This window comes from Eschrichtius robustus, chromosome 18 (assembly GCF_028021215.1).
Source record: "Eschrichtius robustus isolate mEscRob2 chromosome 18, mEscRob2.pri, whole genome shotgun sequence".
In the NCBI taxonomy this organism is placed as follows: Eukaryota; Metazoa; Chordata; class Mammalia; order Artiodactyla; family Eschrichtiidae; genus Eschrichtius; species Eschrichtius robustus.
The window spans coordinates 13,243,533-13,258,649 of NC_090841.1; the positions used below are offsets into that span (position 1 = coordinate 13,243,533).

Consider the following 15,117-nt stretch of genomic DNA (forward strand, 5'->3'; position numbering starts at 1 on the left):
CATAGCTGTGAAGTCTGAGTGTCTTTAGTAACTAACTCCACAGAACACGTTAACTTATTCACTAACCTCAAGGTGCATTTGGCTGCAAACTTACTCAGGCTGGTGCTCCAGGAAGCCACGCAGCTCAGAACCAGATAATCCATGGGGGCCCCCGAGAGAGAGCCCCCTGATCTCACAGAAAACCAATAGCTCTGCTTTGAAATATTCCATGCCATGCTTTATGGCATGGCTTGTAGCCCCTTAAAAAATTATCTTTTCACATTAGGACAATTCCAAAGCAGCTTTCTGAGAAAACTGTGCCTTTGCCTTGGAGACCATGTTGAGGGTGGAGTACCCTTCCATCCAGGTGAGCATTTCCTAGGCTTGCTGGTTTTTGTAACAGGTCATCAGTCCTGGCTCTTGCTCCTATGTTTTTTTTTTAACCCTGTGGATTATCTCTCAATTACTAACATGACACCAACCCTCCACATCTGTCCATCCACATCAGCAGCACCTTGAACAAACTACTTGCAGAAAGTTTCCCAGAAGGTATTTAACAGTCCTTGCATATTTTAATTCTATTTTTATATTAAGTGGCATAAGTAGAAGTCTAATATGCAGACCAATTTGTAAAGCCCTTTAGCAAACAGCTCTACAACATTATGTTTTAACGTTCTACCTTTAGATTTCACCTGAAGATTCTTATAAAAATCATTTAAGAGTAAAACCATACCTGAGATATTTAAGATTTCAGTCAAAATATTACTTCCTTTGAGGAATGACTATGTTTCCTCCTTTGGGATAAAAGTTGCATTACAGATTAAGTTTCCTTTTTCTGACCTCCAGAGGAAAAGTTTAATCACAATCACAATGGTTACAATTACAATGGTAACTCTTGGAGATGACATACGTGTATTCTTCTCTCCCACTGATTTTCTATTTTTCATTTATCATTTCACTGTAAAGGTTTCTTGTAAGCCACCTCAAAGCTACTATGGAAAGATACAGGATAAAATAAACAGAAAGTAACTTTTGCCATTAAGAGTCAACATCAGTGAAGGAACTCAGCCTGTCTCTAGTCAATGGTCTGTAGGTTTACAACAGGAGACATTTAGGAGGTACGTTAGGAAGAATACAGGAAGCATCATAAGTGAAATAATGAATCTCCCCTGGAAATTTGAAATAAAAGGCTCGTGGCTACTTCCCAAGGTGGTATAAGTGCTAGACGGGGAGAGAAAAGATCAAATGACTCCGAAGGTTCTTTACACCTGTGATTCCAGAGTATAACAGTGGACAACCAGGCACCATTCAGACACTGCCAACTATTCGAATAGAAAAGAAAAGAACTTAAAATCCTCAGCGAGGCCTCATGCTCAGCTGGGATTGATCATGCCAATGAGACAGGCTCCAAAAGCATCACAGCCAGACCCCAGTGAGGCCTGTGCTTATTCGGCTGTCGTAACAATGCCTGGACACAGGAGAACCCCAATCACCTACCAAAGGCTTCCTGACATTAATAAGTCAACCATTTTTTAAACTGCCTAGCTTCTCAGTCTCCAAAGGTAACTTCACCTGATATAAATAATCATCCAGCCAGAACTCCTCTTCTTCAGAAGTTATCCTATTTAGCATTTCAGGCAATTCAAAAATAATTCATAATACTTCTCTTCAATAATATCATCCTGGGACTTCCCTGGTGGTCCAGTGGTAAAGAATCTGCCTTCCAATGCAGGGGATGCAGGTTCGATCCCTGGTCGGGGAACTAAGAACCCACATGCCGTGGGGCAACTAAGCCTGCGTGCCACAACTACAGAGCCCACATGCCCTGGAGCCTGCATGCCACAATTAGAGAGAAAAAACCCGCATACCACAGCTAAAGAGAAGCCAGCACGCTGCAACTAAGACCCGACGAAGCCAAATAAATAAATGAACAAAAATAATAATTTCATCCTGTTTTCATATTTATCATCTTGTTCGTCTTCCTAATACCCACCCTACGCCACCCCCCAGAAGATGCTGTGCCGACCTCAGAGGTAGAGACACTAAGGTTACAAAACCTCCCATGCTTTTCCCAACAATATCCCCAGAACAGTCTCCAAGATCCCAGCCCTGGGATCATCCCATTAGGCCATGCAGCCAATCCATGGCTTATTTCTATTTTCACGTTTTAGCTCAGAAGAATATAGGAAGGAACTACATATTGCTTTTACCCTTTCCTATGTGTCTTCTGGTATTTTCTATCGTTGAGTTTCTGTTTACATTAGAAAGAAGTCCGAGACAGAATCTGTTCCTGTTATTCGAAGGGTCTGTGAATCCATCAATAAGCACACTTCGGGAGGAAGCCTGGAACGTCTCCCCAACACGGTTGTTCAGTTCATAGTAGGCGACTGAGCACCAGTGCTGTGGCTCCTCGTAGCAAACCGGCCGAAAATCTGAAAGAAAACGGACCAGACAGGACATCACTACCGCCACGCTCGTGCCTCCCAGCTCACGACTCCACCAGGAAATTGCGGTTATTGCTGTTCACCAGAAAGTTGGCTGCAAGACCCAGCAGGCTGCTGTGTGATCTTTACAAACCTGCCTCTTTCACGGAAGCTGTTGGCAGGTAGCTCATCTGGTCCACGTACCTGTGCACAGGGGCCACCGTCCTTGTGATTCTCCCATGGTTGGAGGCTTTGTAAACATGTTTACTAGAATTGAGGGGCCAGGCAACAGCGATGTGAGTGGATCCATGTAAACTTCATCCCTCCTAAAGGAAACACAGCTAAAAGGAAGCTGCCAGGTCACCTCATCTTTACAGATGACAGCATCTTACTGTTGCAGTGCCAAACTGAATCCCCGTGGCAAAGAGTATCCTTTTCTAACGACCTAAAGCTGAAAAAAATTTGTTCGAATATGTAAAAATCAAACCAAAAACACTGCATAGGATTTTATTTAAGAAAGAAAAAACAATGTCCACATAGACTCACATTCTCCTTTGTGTACATATGGGATAATTATGGCATAAAAGTATTTTAAAGGGAGAGGTCTATTTCATTAGGAAATCCATGAATGTTATGTTTTCACCCAAAATTTTTCAAAGTTAAGTTGCCACTAACCCAAATTTGGAGGTTTTTTTTTTCTTTGCCACTCACACTCTTTCTCTGCCTTTCTATTGATTATAGTATCTTTCTTTTCTTTGAATATTCTAGTAATTCTTGTGTCTAGAGTGTGTTCCTATATGCACTAAAATATGAACTTACAAAACAGATAAATTAGGGGGTTATTATGTGATTTCCAAATGGACCTTCACTTATGAAAGAATTCCCTCTGAGATACTTTAGATAGTAAAGCCCTTTGACCTTCCCTGCTCGGTGTGGTTCCTGGAACTGCAGCCACTGCATCACCTGGGAGCTTGTTAGGAATGCAGATTCTTGAAAAGCACCCCAGATCTAGGGAATCAAAATCTGCATTTATACAAGATCGCCATGTGGTCTGTATGAACATTAAAGTTGAGCAATATTTATCTAGCCTATTACAGGACACAAATAAAATTATGTGAAAACTATATACATATTTTGAAGAGCACTCCTCTAAGCCAAATGAGAGACATTAGTATAAACCTATTATAGTAAAGAAACACAAATGGGACAAAATTACTAACTTCTTAAATACCTAATTCCATACTAAAACATCCAGAACTACAGACTTCTAAATGTTCGGTTAAAATTTAAAATTTACTTGTTCTACTAACCAGGATAACACACAAAACATTCACTCTATGGGACTGAGGAATGCCAAAGTCAAAATGCGAAACCACGCTATCTGCCCCTGAAAACACTTATGAAACAGCAGGCTGGCACGTTTTGTTTTCTTTTGCTTTTTTCTTTGTTTTCCAGATGGGAGGTGGTAATAGGAAGTACTCTTGGAAAACAGCTACATTTGGCTGTTCATCTGCCAAGTGACCTCCGTTAGGCACTGACAGTACTAAGTGACTCTCAGCTGTGGCATCTACAGGTCAGGCATTCTGGGTCCCTGGGGCTTTGGTGGCATGATAAGGCGGGGGTGGTGTGTCAACTAAAAGAAAGCAGTAAAACAAAGGAACATCAAACTGATAGACTACACAAGGACAGCTTGAATCAACCCTTTCTGCCGCTAAACTCCTGGCTTTGGTGGAGAGTGTCACTGCTACAGAGAGACCAGTAATGTAAGGGGGCCATTCTATGGTGACACTGGGACAGTCCTCCAGGAGAAACTGGTTGTCCTGAGCCCCTCACTAGAGGGTTGATTCGCTGTCCCTCTGACTTATGAGTTATTATTGGGTTCAAATGACTTCATGATGAGATCTTCAAATCTAGGAGCTATTCTCCTAGCTTTTCTCTATAGTCTGTTATCTGGCTTTCAAAACAGAGAACGCTAAACCTCCTTTGAAGTTAATTTAATTTTCAGTTCCTCTGGTGCCATGGATTATACAATGGCCAAAGGGAAACTCTGACTCAACACAGTTCAAAACATGGCCCCCAAAACACAGAATGGCTGAAACCTGATTATAAGCTTGTGCCCAAGGCATGCTGAGAAGGGCTCTTCTCCCCAAATATCAGTTTTATGATCAGACGATCATAATTAGGCAAATGGTATGCATTCAGTAGATAACATGTTATCAGAAATTAATTCAAAACAGTAAAAACTCCTGAGGCAGAGAGAAAACTCTTTATCGAGGACCTCAGAACAAATGATTCCTTCTGTCTACATTCCTAATGTCGGTTCAGAATGGTCTTGTTATGTTAGCAGTGGAGTTCAACGGCATTAACTCCACTGCCTTTGTTGAACTGAATCGTCCATCCAAGTAGTTCTCACACTTAAGTGGGCATAAAAATCGCCAGTGGAACCTGTTAAAATGCAGATTCCTGGGCCCACCCCCTGAAATTGTGAGTCAATAGATCAGTGGCTGGATGCAGCCATGCAGGTTTTAACAGGCATTGCTGATGATTCTAATGCACGTGGTCCACGGACCACACTGCAGTGCCAGTGATAAGGCATTTCCCTAAGAGAAAATGAACTATGACCCTGGTGCAAAAGTTATAAAGGAGGCCCTTTTGTAGGTCCTTGAGTCGATCTATCTACAAAATTAAGGGGATGAACGTAGAGTTCATATGACCCATCAGTTCCATTCCTAGGTATGTACCCAAAGGAAGTAAAAGCAGGGACTCGAACAAATACTTGAACATCAATGTTCATGGCAACATTACTCACAAGAGCCAAAAGTAGCAACAACCCAAATATCCATCAACCAATGAATGGATTTTTTTAAATGTGGTATATCCATACAATGGACTATTGTTCAGTTACAAAAATGGAGTAACTGGTACTGCTACAATGTGGATGGACTGTGAAAAACACCATGCTAAGTGAAATAAGTCAGACACAAAAAACTCCACAAATATTGTACAGTTCCATTTATATAAGGTACCTAGAATAGGCAAATCCATAGAGGCAGAAAGTAGATAAAAGCTTACCAGGGGCTAGAGGAAGAGGTAATGGGGACCTACTGCTTAACAGGCACAGAGTTTCTGTTTGGGGTGATGAAAAAATTTTGGAAATAGATCGTGGTGATGGTTGCACAACAGTGTGAATGTACTTAATGCCACTGGATTGTACAGGGATAAATTGGAAGATTGGGATTGACATATACACACTACTACATATAAAATAGGTAACTAATAGGGGCCTCCTGTATAGCACAGGGAATGCTACTCTGTACTCTGTAATGGCCTATATGGGAAAAGAATCTAAAAAAAGAGTGGATGTATGTACATGTATAACTGATTCACTTTGCTGTACACCTGAAACTAACACAACATTGTAAATCAATTATACCGCAATAAAAATTTAAAAAAAAAAAAGAAATTGATAACTGCTCCAAAATGGGTAGAGTCCTGATCAGGTTAGAGCGTGGGCAGGGTCCAACGGCCCGCCGCAGGAAACTGCTGTGCGAACTGCAAGTGGCAGCGCTAGTTTTTTTTTTTTTTTAAAGTCCAAACATCAAATCTTATTATTCTTTGTTTTTTTTTAACATCTTTATTGGAGTATAATTGCTTTACAATGGTGTGTTAGTTTCTGCTTTATAACAAAGTGAATCAGTTATACATATACATATGTTCCCATCTCTCTTCCCTCTTGCATCTCCCTCCCTCCCACCCTCCCACCCTCCCTATCCCACCCCTCTAGGCGGTCACAAAGCACAGAGCTGATCTCCCTGTGCTATGCGGTTGCTTCCCACTAGCTATTTTACGTTTGTACGATGGCCCCGCCTACACAACCGTGTTGGGTACTCGTATCCCGGGAGACCGCGGCTTTCACTGACCTGAGTGCTGGAAGGGGCTCTCCGGCTCGGAAGGGCTTCCCGGGGAGTGAGGGTAGCCGGCCGTGCACGGGGACTGCGGGAACGGGGGCCCGGGCGACGGAGGGAAGGCCGGGCACGGAGGCTGCTGGAAGGAGTCAGGGTAGGTGGCGTTGTGCGGCATGAGCGGCTCGCTGTGCAGGGACGCGCTGCGGAACTTGGCCAGGAGGCTCAGCTGCGGGTTGTACTCGCTGTGTCTGGGCACGAGCACGGGAGGCAGAACTGGGGGGAGGAAGCAACCGGTGCGTTAGAACCTCGGCTCATCCGCCCAAACGACAGTGGGCGCGGGCTGCTTTTCGTCTATTTCTGGGTGATAAACTCCTGTTTTTCCTTTGGGAACCACCTGCCCACCATTCTGTGTGCTCATCGTGACACTGTCCACGAAGGTCCCATCTCCTCCTCAAAAGAGAGCTTGGGAATCAAGCTGAAGCAATGGTTTCTCTCCTCGCAGCCAATTAACGAAAAGTTTAGCAGAGAATCGTTCTGATGTCAGCGCTCTAAAAATTGCCTACTCGTTCCCATCGCAGAAATGACCAGAGCTGCCCTATTACCTGGCCTTCTGGAGGCCTGACTGTTCACTGCTTCCTTTGATTCTGCCAATAAAGTGTTTTTTTTAAATGCAAAATCGCTTTCTATTGCTCACAATGAAACCCCAAGTCATGCCCAGAATATTTTTACTTCAGAAACCATGGCGAATTACTTAGATGACCAGCCTAAATTTTTAGGCTCCTACTGCTGGTTAAGTAAAAACATTCTACTTGCCTTTAGCAGAAAGATTTAAAGGTAACTAAAAGTTATAAAGTAAAAGATAAAACAGTGAGTAGTAACAAAAGTGAATAAGTAGAAGATAAGCAGTAACAGAGAACTTATAAATAAAGTCTGTTCATTTTAGTATGTTTCCTTCTGGGTTCCATACTTTAAAAAGAACATTTCCCTCCTGATTCTATACAAAAACAGGAACAGATGCAATTCTCAAGGGCAAGCATTGTCCAGGCATTCCTAGCTCCTACTGACTTCTAAAGTGTCCCAAGGCTTGGCAGAAAGAAGCTATTCCATGAAGTATTGTTGAGGGGTGACCTGGTACCAACATAAGTTCCAGAAAGAGAAGCAGGGAATACAGAGGGATGAAGTGATCAAAGAAATAATAGGTGAAAACGTCTCAGAGCTAAAGAAGGATCTATGTCATCAGATTGAAAAGAGCCACAGAGTATACAGTCTAATTAATGAAAAAGATCCAGACCTAGTCATACCATCTTGAATTTCAAACATCTAAGGACAAACTGAATATTCTAAAAGCTCCCAGAAAATCACCTCAAAGTCACCTACAAGGACATGAGAAACTGATTTATTACTTCCCATCACCGATGCTGGACAGTGGAAGGCAATGGACCAATGCTCGTCTAAGGGGGAATAATTCTTACCCCCAAATCCCACAATGGAAACTAATAGAATAGCCAAAAGAATAATATAATTAATATTATATTAACTTGTATAATAAAACAGAAACCAAAATATAGATTGAGAAGAGGAAGAAAGGAAAAGGTAATATAAATTAGCTAAATCTTCACCTTTTATGTTAGAGTCAATGAAATTAGCTAAAAGTGATACATTTGAAAACAGATGTATAAGCATATTATCTAGAGTTATCTTCATATTTTTTTAGTAATAATGGAGAGAACTAGCAAAAGAACCAAGCAAGAATGATTAAAAGAGGTTGCTTCTGGAAATGGCTGAGGTAGCACTTGTTTCAAATCACACTATGGATTTGTTATCACATGCAAGTATCAATAAAAACTTTCATAGAAAGTAAATGTTTTGGAGTAAACAGACAACAGTTACAATACAATAACATCCATCATGAAGTCCACCATTTACCCACTATCATACATTTACCTCTTCTTAACAAGCAATAATTTTCAGTTCTATAGGTAGAATATAAACTCCAACAGGTAAGATGAAAAGTTTTAAGCTAAACCACTACAGAGATGAGGGTGGCAGAGAAACAATGACTTCTTCCTCCTTCAAAAGCCAGCATTTGTATATGCCTTATGACATGATAGAACAAATACTCAACATCACTGTGCAAAAATGACCTGGATGATAAGCCATTCAATTTCCTTTTATGTAATCCATGAATATACAGGCATACAAAAATGCCTTGCCTCATGAACACTCTGAAAGTGAGGGGCTGACATAGTAAATGACATATGACTTCTTTTCCAGTGATGCTTCTTGATCACAGTGTTAACAAAGATCAAATAAACACTCATTGTTCTTTTTTGGATGAAGAATTCAGATACTCTCCGTGACTTCAGTTCTAATGTAAGGTATCTACAGTGTATTCTTAACACTGATAAACAGCCTCCCTCATATCTGAATGCAGAGACTTTCACTCCACCGTGGCCTGCAGATCTGAGGCACCAAAAGAAAAGAAAGGATGCATTTTTCTTTATTGAGGCAAATATCTTGATAATGTATTTCTATCATCTGGGTAAAACCAAAGGCAGTGAAGGTTTGTAAGGAAAACTGATGATATCATCCTGGTTGTATTTTTTTTTTGAATTTTTATAGCATTTGTATTTTAAGGATTTAGGGCAAATACATATTTTTTCTACTTGATAAAAAGAAAATCAGTACTTAAAAGGTTCAAAAAATATATCAATTGAGTGATTTTTTTTTAACATAAATAAATTATATTGATTTTCAGGATTTAACAGCTGAAAAAACCTTTTCTGCTTCCACTGGAGGCAAAACTGAACAAAATGTTAGTTAAATAGAGCAGCATTTCTAAGAAATCTGTTGTCAGCATTAGAGGTCACCTATACTACAAAGATGTCATTAAATAGAATTTGTTCAATTACTGGGTTCTCGTAATTCAGCCTGACAAGCTCAGTTTGCCTTAGGTTTGCACTGATCATATTTGTAAATACTTTCACTCAAAACACAGCTGTCTTAGCCCCTTAGGGCTGCTATAGCAGGTATACCATAGACTGGGAAGCTTATAAACAACAGAAATTTATTTCTCACAGTTCCAGAGGCTGGGCAGTCCAAGATAGGGGTACAGCCTGGTCAGGTTCTGGCGAGAGCCCTCTTCTGGGTTGCAGGCTGGCTTCTTCTCACTATGTCCTCACACGGTAGGAAGGGAATGGGGTCTCTCTGGGGCCTCTTTTATAAGGACACTAATCCCACTCATGGGGGTCTAGCCCCATGACCTAGTCATCTAAAGGCCCTGCCTCTTAATACTATCACCTTGGGCATGAGGTTCTCAACATATGAATTTTGGGGGGACACAGACATTCAATCTATAGTAATAGCTATTTCTAATTACTCAATTCTATTTCTGTATCACAACTGCTGCTTGCAAATATGACCTAGTGAGCTTACAGACACTCAATGTGATGCCACCTTTTAAATACCACACTATCTAAGCATTACCCTGGGGGCAGACAATGGAAGGAGTTACTGCGTATAAGGAACTGCAGAGCAAAGCTTTTGTATCTATTTCAAAAGTCATGTGGTTCTGATAGAGTGTGGGCATTTTACACGGAGGAGAAATTATACTCCTGAAATAACCTCCGGTTGCATGAAGAAAAATCATTATGAGCCCTGAAAACGTTTTTGCACGGCTTCTACCAGACGCAAGCCACACAAAGTGAGGTCTGAGGACTGGTGAGACTTTACCAGCTGCTGGGTACCAGTCCGTGGGAATACAAGTACTGAAACTGAGAGTTTGTGTTTAGAAACTTTAATAGCCACTTGACAGAGTAATTTTATATCTGTTGAAATGAATAGTAAAAAATATTGAGCTTGTATTTTGTAAGTCTCTTAAAAGTTTCATCTGCCTAGTAATTCATTTGTATTGTAAAAATACTGATATTTGAGGGATTGGAAATTTTTTAAAAAACTGGTCCTTCACTACAGATAGTTTGAAAAGCACTAAAATTGATTATTTAAGTGGTTGTGTGAGTGTAAAGAAAATCAGAATTCAGCCTTCAAGGTTCCTAAAACGGGTGGTCGAAAGATGAGAGATTTCAAAGGCAAAACTTCAGCTTTATGATAATTAGGGACCCAGCAAACTTGGTGCACATTAGCATCTTCATTGTTCTCAAAATACTGACTTTAAGCACGGCCAGAAAGCTAGATGTAAAATCTGCCTTTTTCTATTAAAAGATCAAAGTTAGGAATAAAAAAAAAAAAGGTATAGCTTAAACATTACCTTAAAATCAATACAATCTTTGCCCATCTTTCATTTTGGAAACTCAAACCTAAAATATGATGATATGAAATCTACCTGCCATATGTAAAAACATTCACACTATGATTCCTGAAAGAACCTCACATAATATGAAAAATGAAAACATCAAATAATCCTTTAAAATTAGGGTTTCAAGTGTTCAAAAGGAAAGCCAGATACATTTTACAAGATACTTCTTAGAAGATACATTTTATAACTACATTACTCAGGGAGAAAAATGATTCCTTGATAAACATTTTTCATGGGATGTATTCTGAATGCTTAATATAATTCAAATCTTAGAAACAAGAGAGAAATCAAGTCATTTCTGTCATAAACTCGTTGACGACATTTTTTTAAAGTAGGCAAAGAAAGCTCAGAGAGAAGCAGGAAGGAAGAGGAGAAAGCAAAGACCTACGTGATCTAGGGGAAAGCACATCCGATTCACCAGGAATGTGGGCCTTTCTCATCACAGTCTCCCCCTGTATCCGGGGTGATGTGACCGCGAGAAGCATCCACGCTCAGGCAGGTGACTTCCTTGACAACAGTTTAACAGCATGATAGTGGGATTTGGGAGCCTGAAAGGTCACCTCACTAAGACTGCTATAGGCTGGGCATGACTTAGCCAGGACGGCTGCAAGGTTAACTGAACCTGGGAGGGGGCCAGGAGGCAGGCTGGACTCCCCCCACCACCTGCCTTCCTACCTAGAACCGCCTCGTAATGGACATGGGCCAGTTCCCAGAGTGCATGTGCCAGCCCTTTGGTCTCCTGGAATGGGGCAGATGGCCAATCAGGGAGAGGAAGCTCCCACAAAAACTGCATCCATCGAGCCATAGGAACACTCCATCCAAAGAGAAAGGTAGTCAAATTGTTACAGCCAGTGTGAAGGAACGAAGATGAACACCAGACTTCTCCAAAAGGGTGTGTGTGTGTGTGTGTGTGAAATATGGGTACACAGACACACACACACACGTATGTGTGAAGAGTTTTAGGAACAACACCTTCCTATATTTAAAGCCATATTTAAGAACAGCCACCAATCTCCCCTAACCGCCACTGTTTTCAGTCTTGGAAGGATTTCCAGCAACTCTCTCACTGGCTGTTTTCAGACCCAGGTAGGAGATATCTCCACTTACTTGAGCTTGGGGAAAGTGCAGCCGGTTTAGCTTAGCACAGCTGAGTGCAGGAAAGGGGGATGGGGAGGAGGAGGCTTATTTTTTTACAGTTGATCATGTCGAGGCCTTATTAAGAGCTTTCAAGAACTGGATGATGACTCCAAAATGCATCAAAATAAAACTGCATTTTTCAAAATCACACAAAGCTTACATGTACACTGAAATGAAAATATCTTCTGTCTAGATTGTTCTGACTACAGAATTTGGATCAGTTCCTTCAAATCGAACCTCCCTCTCTTCTCTCCCTCTCTTGCGGTAAGGGTGTCCTTCTCCTGCCAGAGCCCCATGTTCTCCACCAACTGGGACACACCCTCTTACCTTTTACAATGAACCATGAAGGAAACCCACCTGGCGTCTCCACACGGCGGTAGTGGTAGGGGTTAATGCACACCTCTTTCTGCTTGGAGCCAAATGGGAACTCACAGCACTCCAGTGGCTTCAACTCATGGTGAGACTGGAGATCGGGCCAACGCCACACTCGGCAGTAAATGACGTGGGGCAAACCCTTGCGGTGGGACACCTGCAGCCGCCCATCCAGGGAGCGGGGAATCGTCACACACTTGCTGGGTTGCCCTGGGCAGCTGAGCGCCCTCTCCAGCTCATCCATGGCTCCTTTCTTCTTCTTTAGCTTCTTCACTAATGAGTCCACCGCCTTCTCCGCCCACTTTTCCTCTTCATCTCCTTGCTTCCAGCCGAGCAGTCTCTTCACTGCTGGGCTGGTGAAGGAGAAGAGGGAGCTGATGGGGGTGCTGGAGTGCATAAGAGAGGGACCACAGGCGTCCAGTACAAACAGGAGCTGGACCCAAGGCCCTTCACTGCCTGCAGGGCCCAAATGAAGTGAGCAAGGACGCCTCCCGGGATGTCATAGGTACCAACTCTCCAGGGACGTCATAGGTCTTCCCTTTCTTCTGGAAGTAACTGTGACCAATGCAGGCTGGAAAGTGGGTTGACTTTTTCCTAAGCCCTGGGATGGGCTGGCCAACTCTGAAAACAAAAAATAAGACTTCCGTGAACTTAATCAGGATAATTTTCAGAAAAGGTTAAAGGTTGGATGTAAGAGGGAAAATATTCTTCAAATGTTCTAGACTTGAAAACTCTCAGTCACCTTTGACTCTTCCCTCTCCTTTATTCCCTATATCCAAGTCTTGGTAATTCTGCCTTTGAAATGTCTTTCAGATTTTGAAGCTTTCTCTCCATTTCCACATATCTGAGCCCTGCCCCATGTCACCACCCCCCTTGATCACTGCAACACCTTTGAAGGAGCTCCTCTCTTCCAATTCTAATCCATGTACTACCAAATACAATTTTTAACATGCCATTTTCCTACTTGAGAAATTACAGTGGCTCCATGGTTTCCCAAGTATAAATGTCTCTGCTTGGGTTTCTAGGGTCTTTTCTCAACATGCTCATGCCTCTTCCTTTCTAATTTATAGTTTGCACAAGTGATCCATCTTCACTGTACAAAATATATATAAATGAAAAAGAAAAAAATTAGGATCTCTAATCATCTCACCACTCATATATTCTTCCAAACTACTTTATAGTATAGTGGTTCTCAAAATGTGACCCAAGGACCCCCTGGGAGTCCCAGAGTCCCTTTCAGTGGGCTGTGAGGCCCTCTCTTTTTCAACTACACATCTGTGTGCGCTAGATTTTCCCCATGTACTTGACCCAAACAACAGATCACAACAGATTGTATTCAGGAGCAGATGTGAGAATCCAAATGTCATATAATAATAAACCAGGCATTAAACAGATGTGCAGAAATATAAAACAATAACACTCTTTTCACTATTTGGGGGTAAAATCTAGTTTTTTCAAAAAAAAGTTTATATTACTATATAATGAGTTTACTGTTGTCTTTAATGAGTCAGTAAATTTGATAAACTTCTCAGTTTTAATTACTAAAATGGTAAAAAAAAAAAGATATGAGCCACATCAGCAAAGGTTCTTTGGAGTTCTCAATAATTCTTAAAAGTAGAAAGGGTTACGGGATTTCCCTTATGGTCCAGTGGGTAAGACTCTGCACTCCCAATGCAGGGGGCCCAGGTTTGATCCCTGGTAGGAGAACTAGATCCCACATGCATGCCGCAACTAAGATCCCTTGTTTCACAACAAAGACCCAGCACAGCCTAGATAAATAAATCTTTTTTTAAAAAAATAGAAAGGGGTCATAAGACCAAAAAGTTCTAGAAGTTACACATAGTCACATACATAAACACGTACACAAAAAAGTACTGCTGTCACATTTGTTATTCTCCCTGAAAATCAGCTGAATTCTTCTTTGCCCTCTCATCCAAAGGAGACATTCTTTCCCAGTTATTCAACAGTCCCATTTAAATTTCCTGAGGTAGAACTGCATTTCCTCTTCTGTGAAATAGCTGCCTTAAACAAAACTCTCTCCTTCTTCCAGATTTTAGAAACCAGCTCCCTTGTTAATGTTTAAAGTAGCTGCTGGTAATATTTTGGAGAAAGCTGACTCATTTTAGCATCTTGGCATCAATCTAGCTCATAATCTCCAACAATAGCTCATTTAATATGAATTAAACATAATTTTCTCCTTTGCTTCCCTGGGGGGAAAGCTGCACCTTTCTCAGTACAATTACATGCACATCTTGAACAAAGGGGCTATCACAATGCCTGCTCTTGTGATAACCATCAGGCAGCTCTGCGAAGAGGATGGTGGTTACACAAAAATTGGTGGCATTCAATAAATATGAAGCAACACATGCATCGCTTTATTCCTTGTATAGACTTTAGTTAGCACTGTATAGAGAAAGGTAAACTAGGGTGAAAAGGAGACGTTAAGGGCTCGATAGCTGTTCTTTTTCTCTTGGCAGTTTGACTTACACTCAGTTTTATTTGGAAAGGTTGATTTTGTGGCTTAACAATCATGAATTTATAAAATATAGTTAAGACACTGTGTTCGAGCTCTGTTTACTTAATCGAGACAGGCTGCATTAAAGCAATGGTTGAAGAGGGTCAGGAGCTCTAAAGAGGAGAAGTAACACAACACAGAATAATCTGAACCCCCAAAGAGCTTTGAATTCTGCTTAGTTTTACATAGGATTTGTTATTAGTAAATTGTGGCATAAATCTTTAAGCTTAGGCCAGCAGTAGAAAACAGCTATTTATAAAGATGTTCAGCAGAGTTAAACTAAATATACCCTTTAAAAAACTTTTGCTCCATGAAACAAATCACAGTTCTCTAAACCAGAGTTTGCTGCTGCTGTTGTCGTTTTAACTGTGGGTTCCTATCTATTAACGGCCTGGGAAATCAACATATTGGAACACATAGCTTTTGTAAAAACAACAAAGTAGACCATATTGCAGGGCAGCTAACAAAGAA

At 41.2% G+C, this 15,117-nt stretch overlaps 1 protein-coding gene across 3 annotated transcripts in view; it reads right to left on the reverse strand.

Annotated features, from left to right (window-relative positions):
* The window catches only part of SMAD9 (SMAD family member 9), a 62,335-nt gene that overhangs the window by 13,483 nt on the left and 33,735 nt on the right, over window positions 1-15,117 (reverse strand). For 2 of the 3 annotated variants that reach the window (XM_068526709.1, XM_068526708.1), the window contains exons 2-4: window positions 12,087-12,752; window positions 6,323-6,580; window positions 2,190-2,411 (exon numbers count right to left, since the gene is read on the reverse strand). In XM_068526709.1, coding sequence (XP_068382810.1) covers window positions 2,190-2,411; window positions 6,323-6,580; window positions 12,087-12,528 — 922 coding nt within the window. In that variant the 5' untranslated portion in view covers window positions 12,529-12,752. The remainder of the gene's footprint in view (window positions 1-2,189; window positions 2,412-6,322; window positions 6,581-12,086; window positions 12,753-15,117) is intronic. The other variant, XM_068526710.1, reaches the window with a different exon arrangement.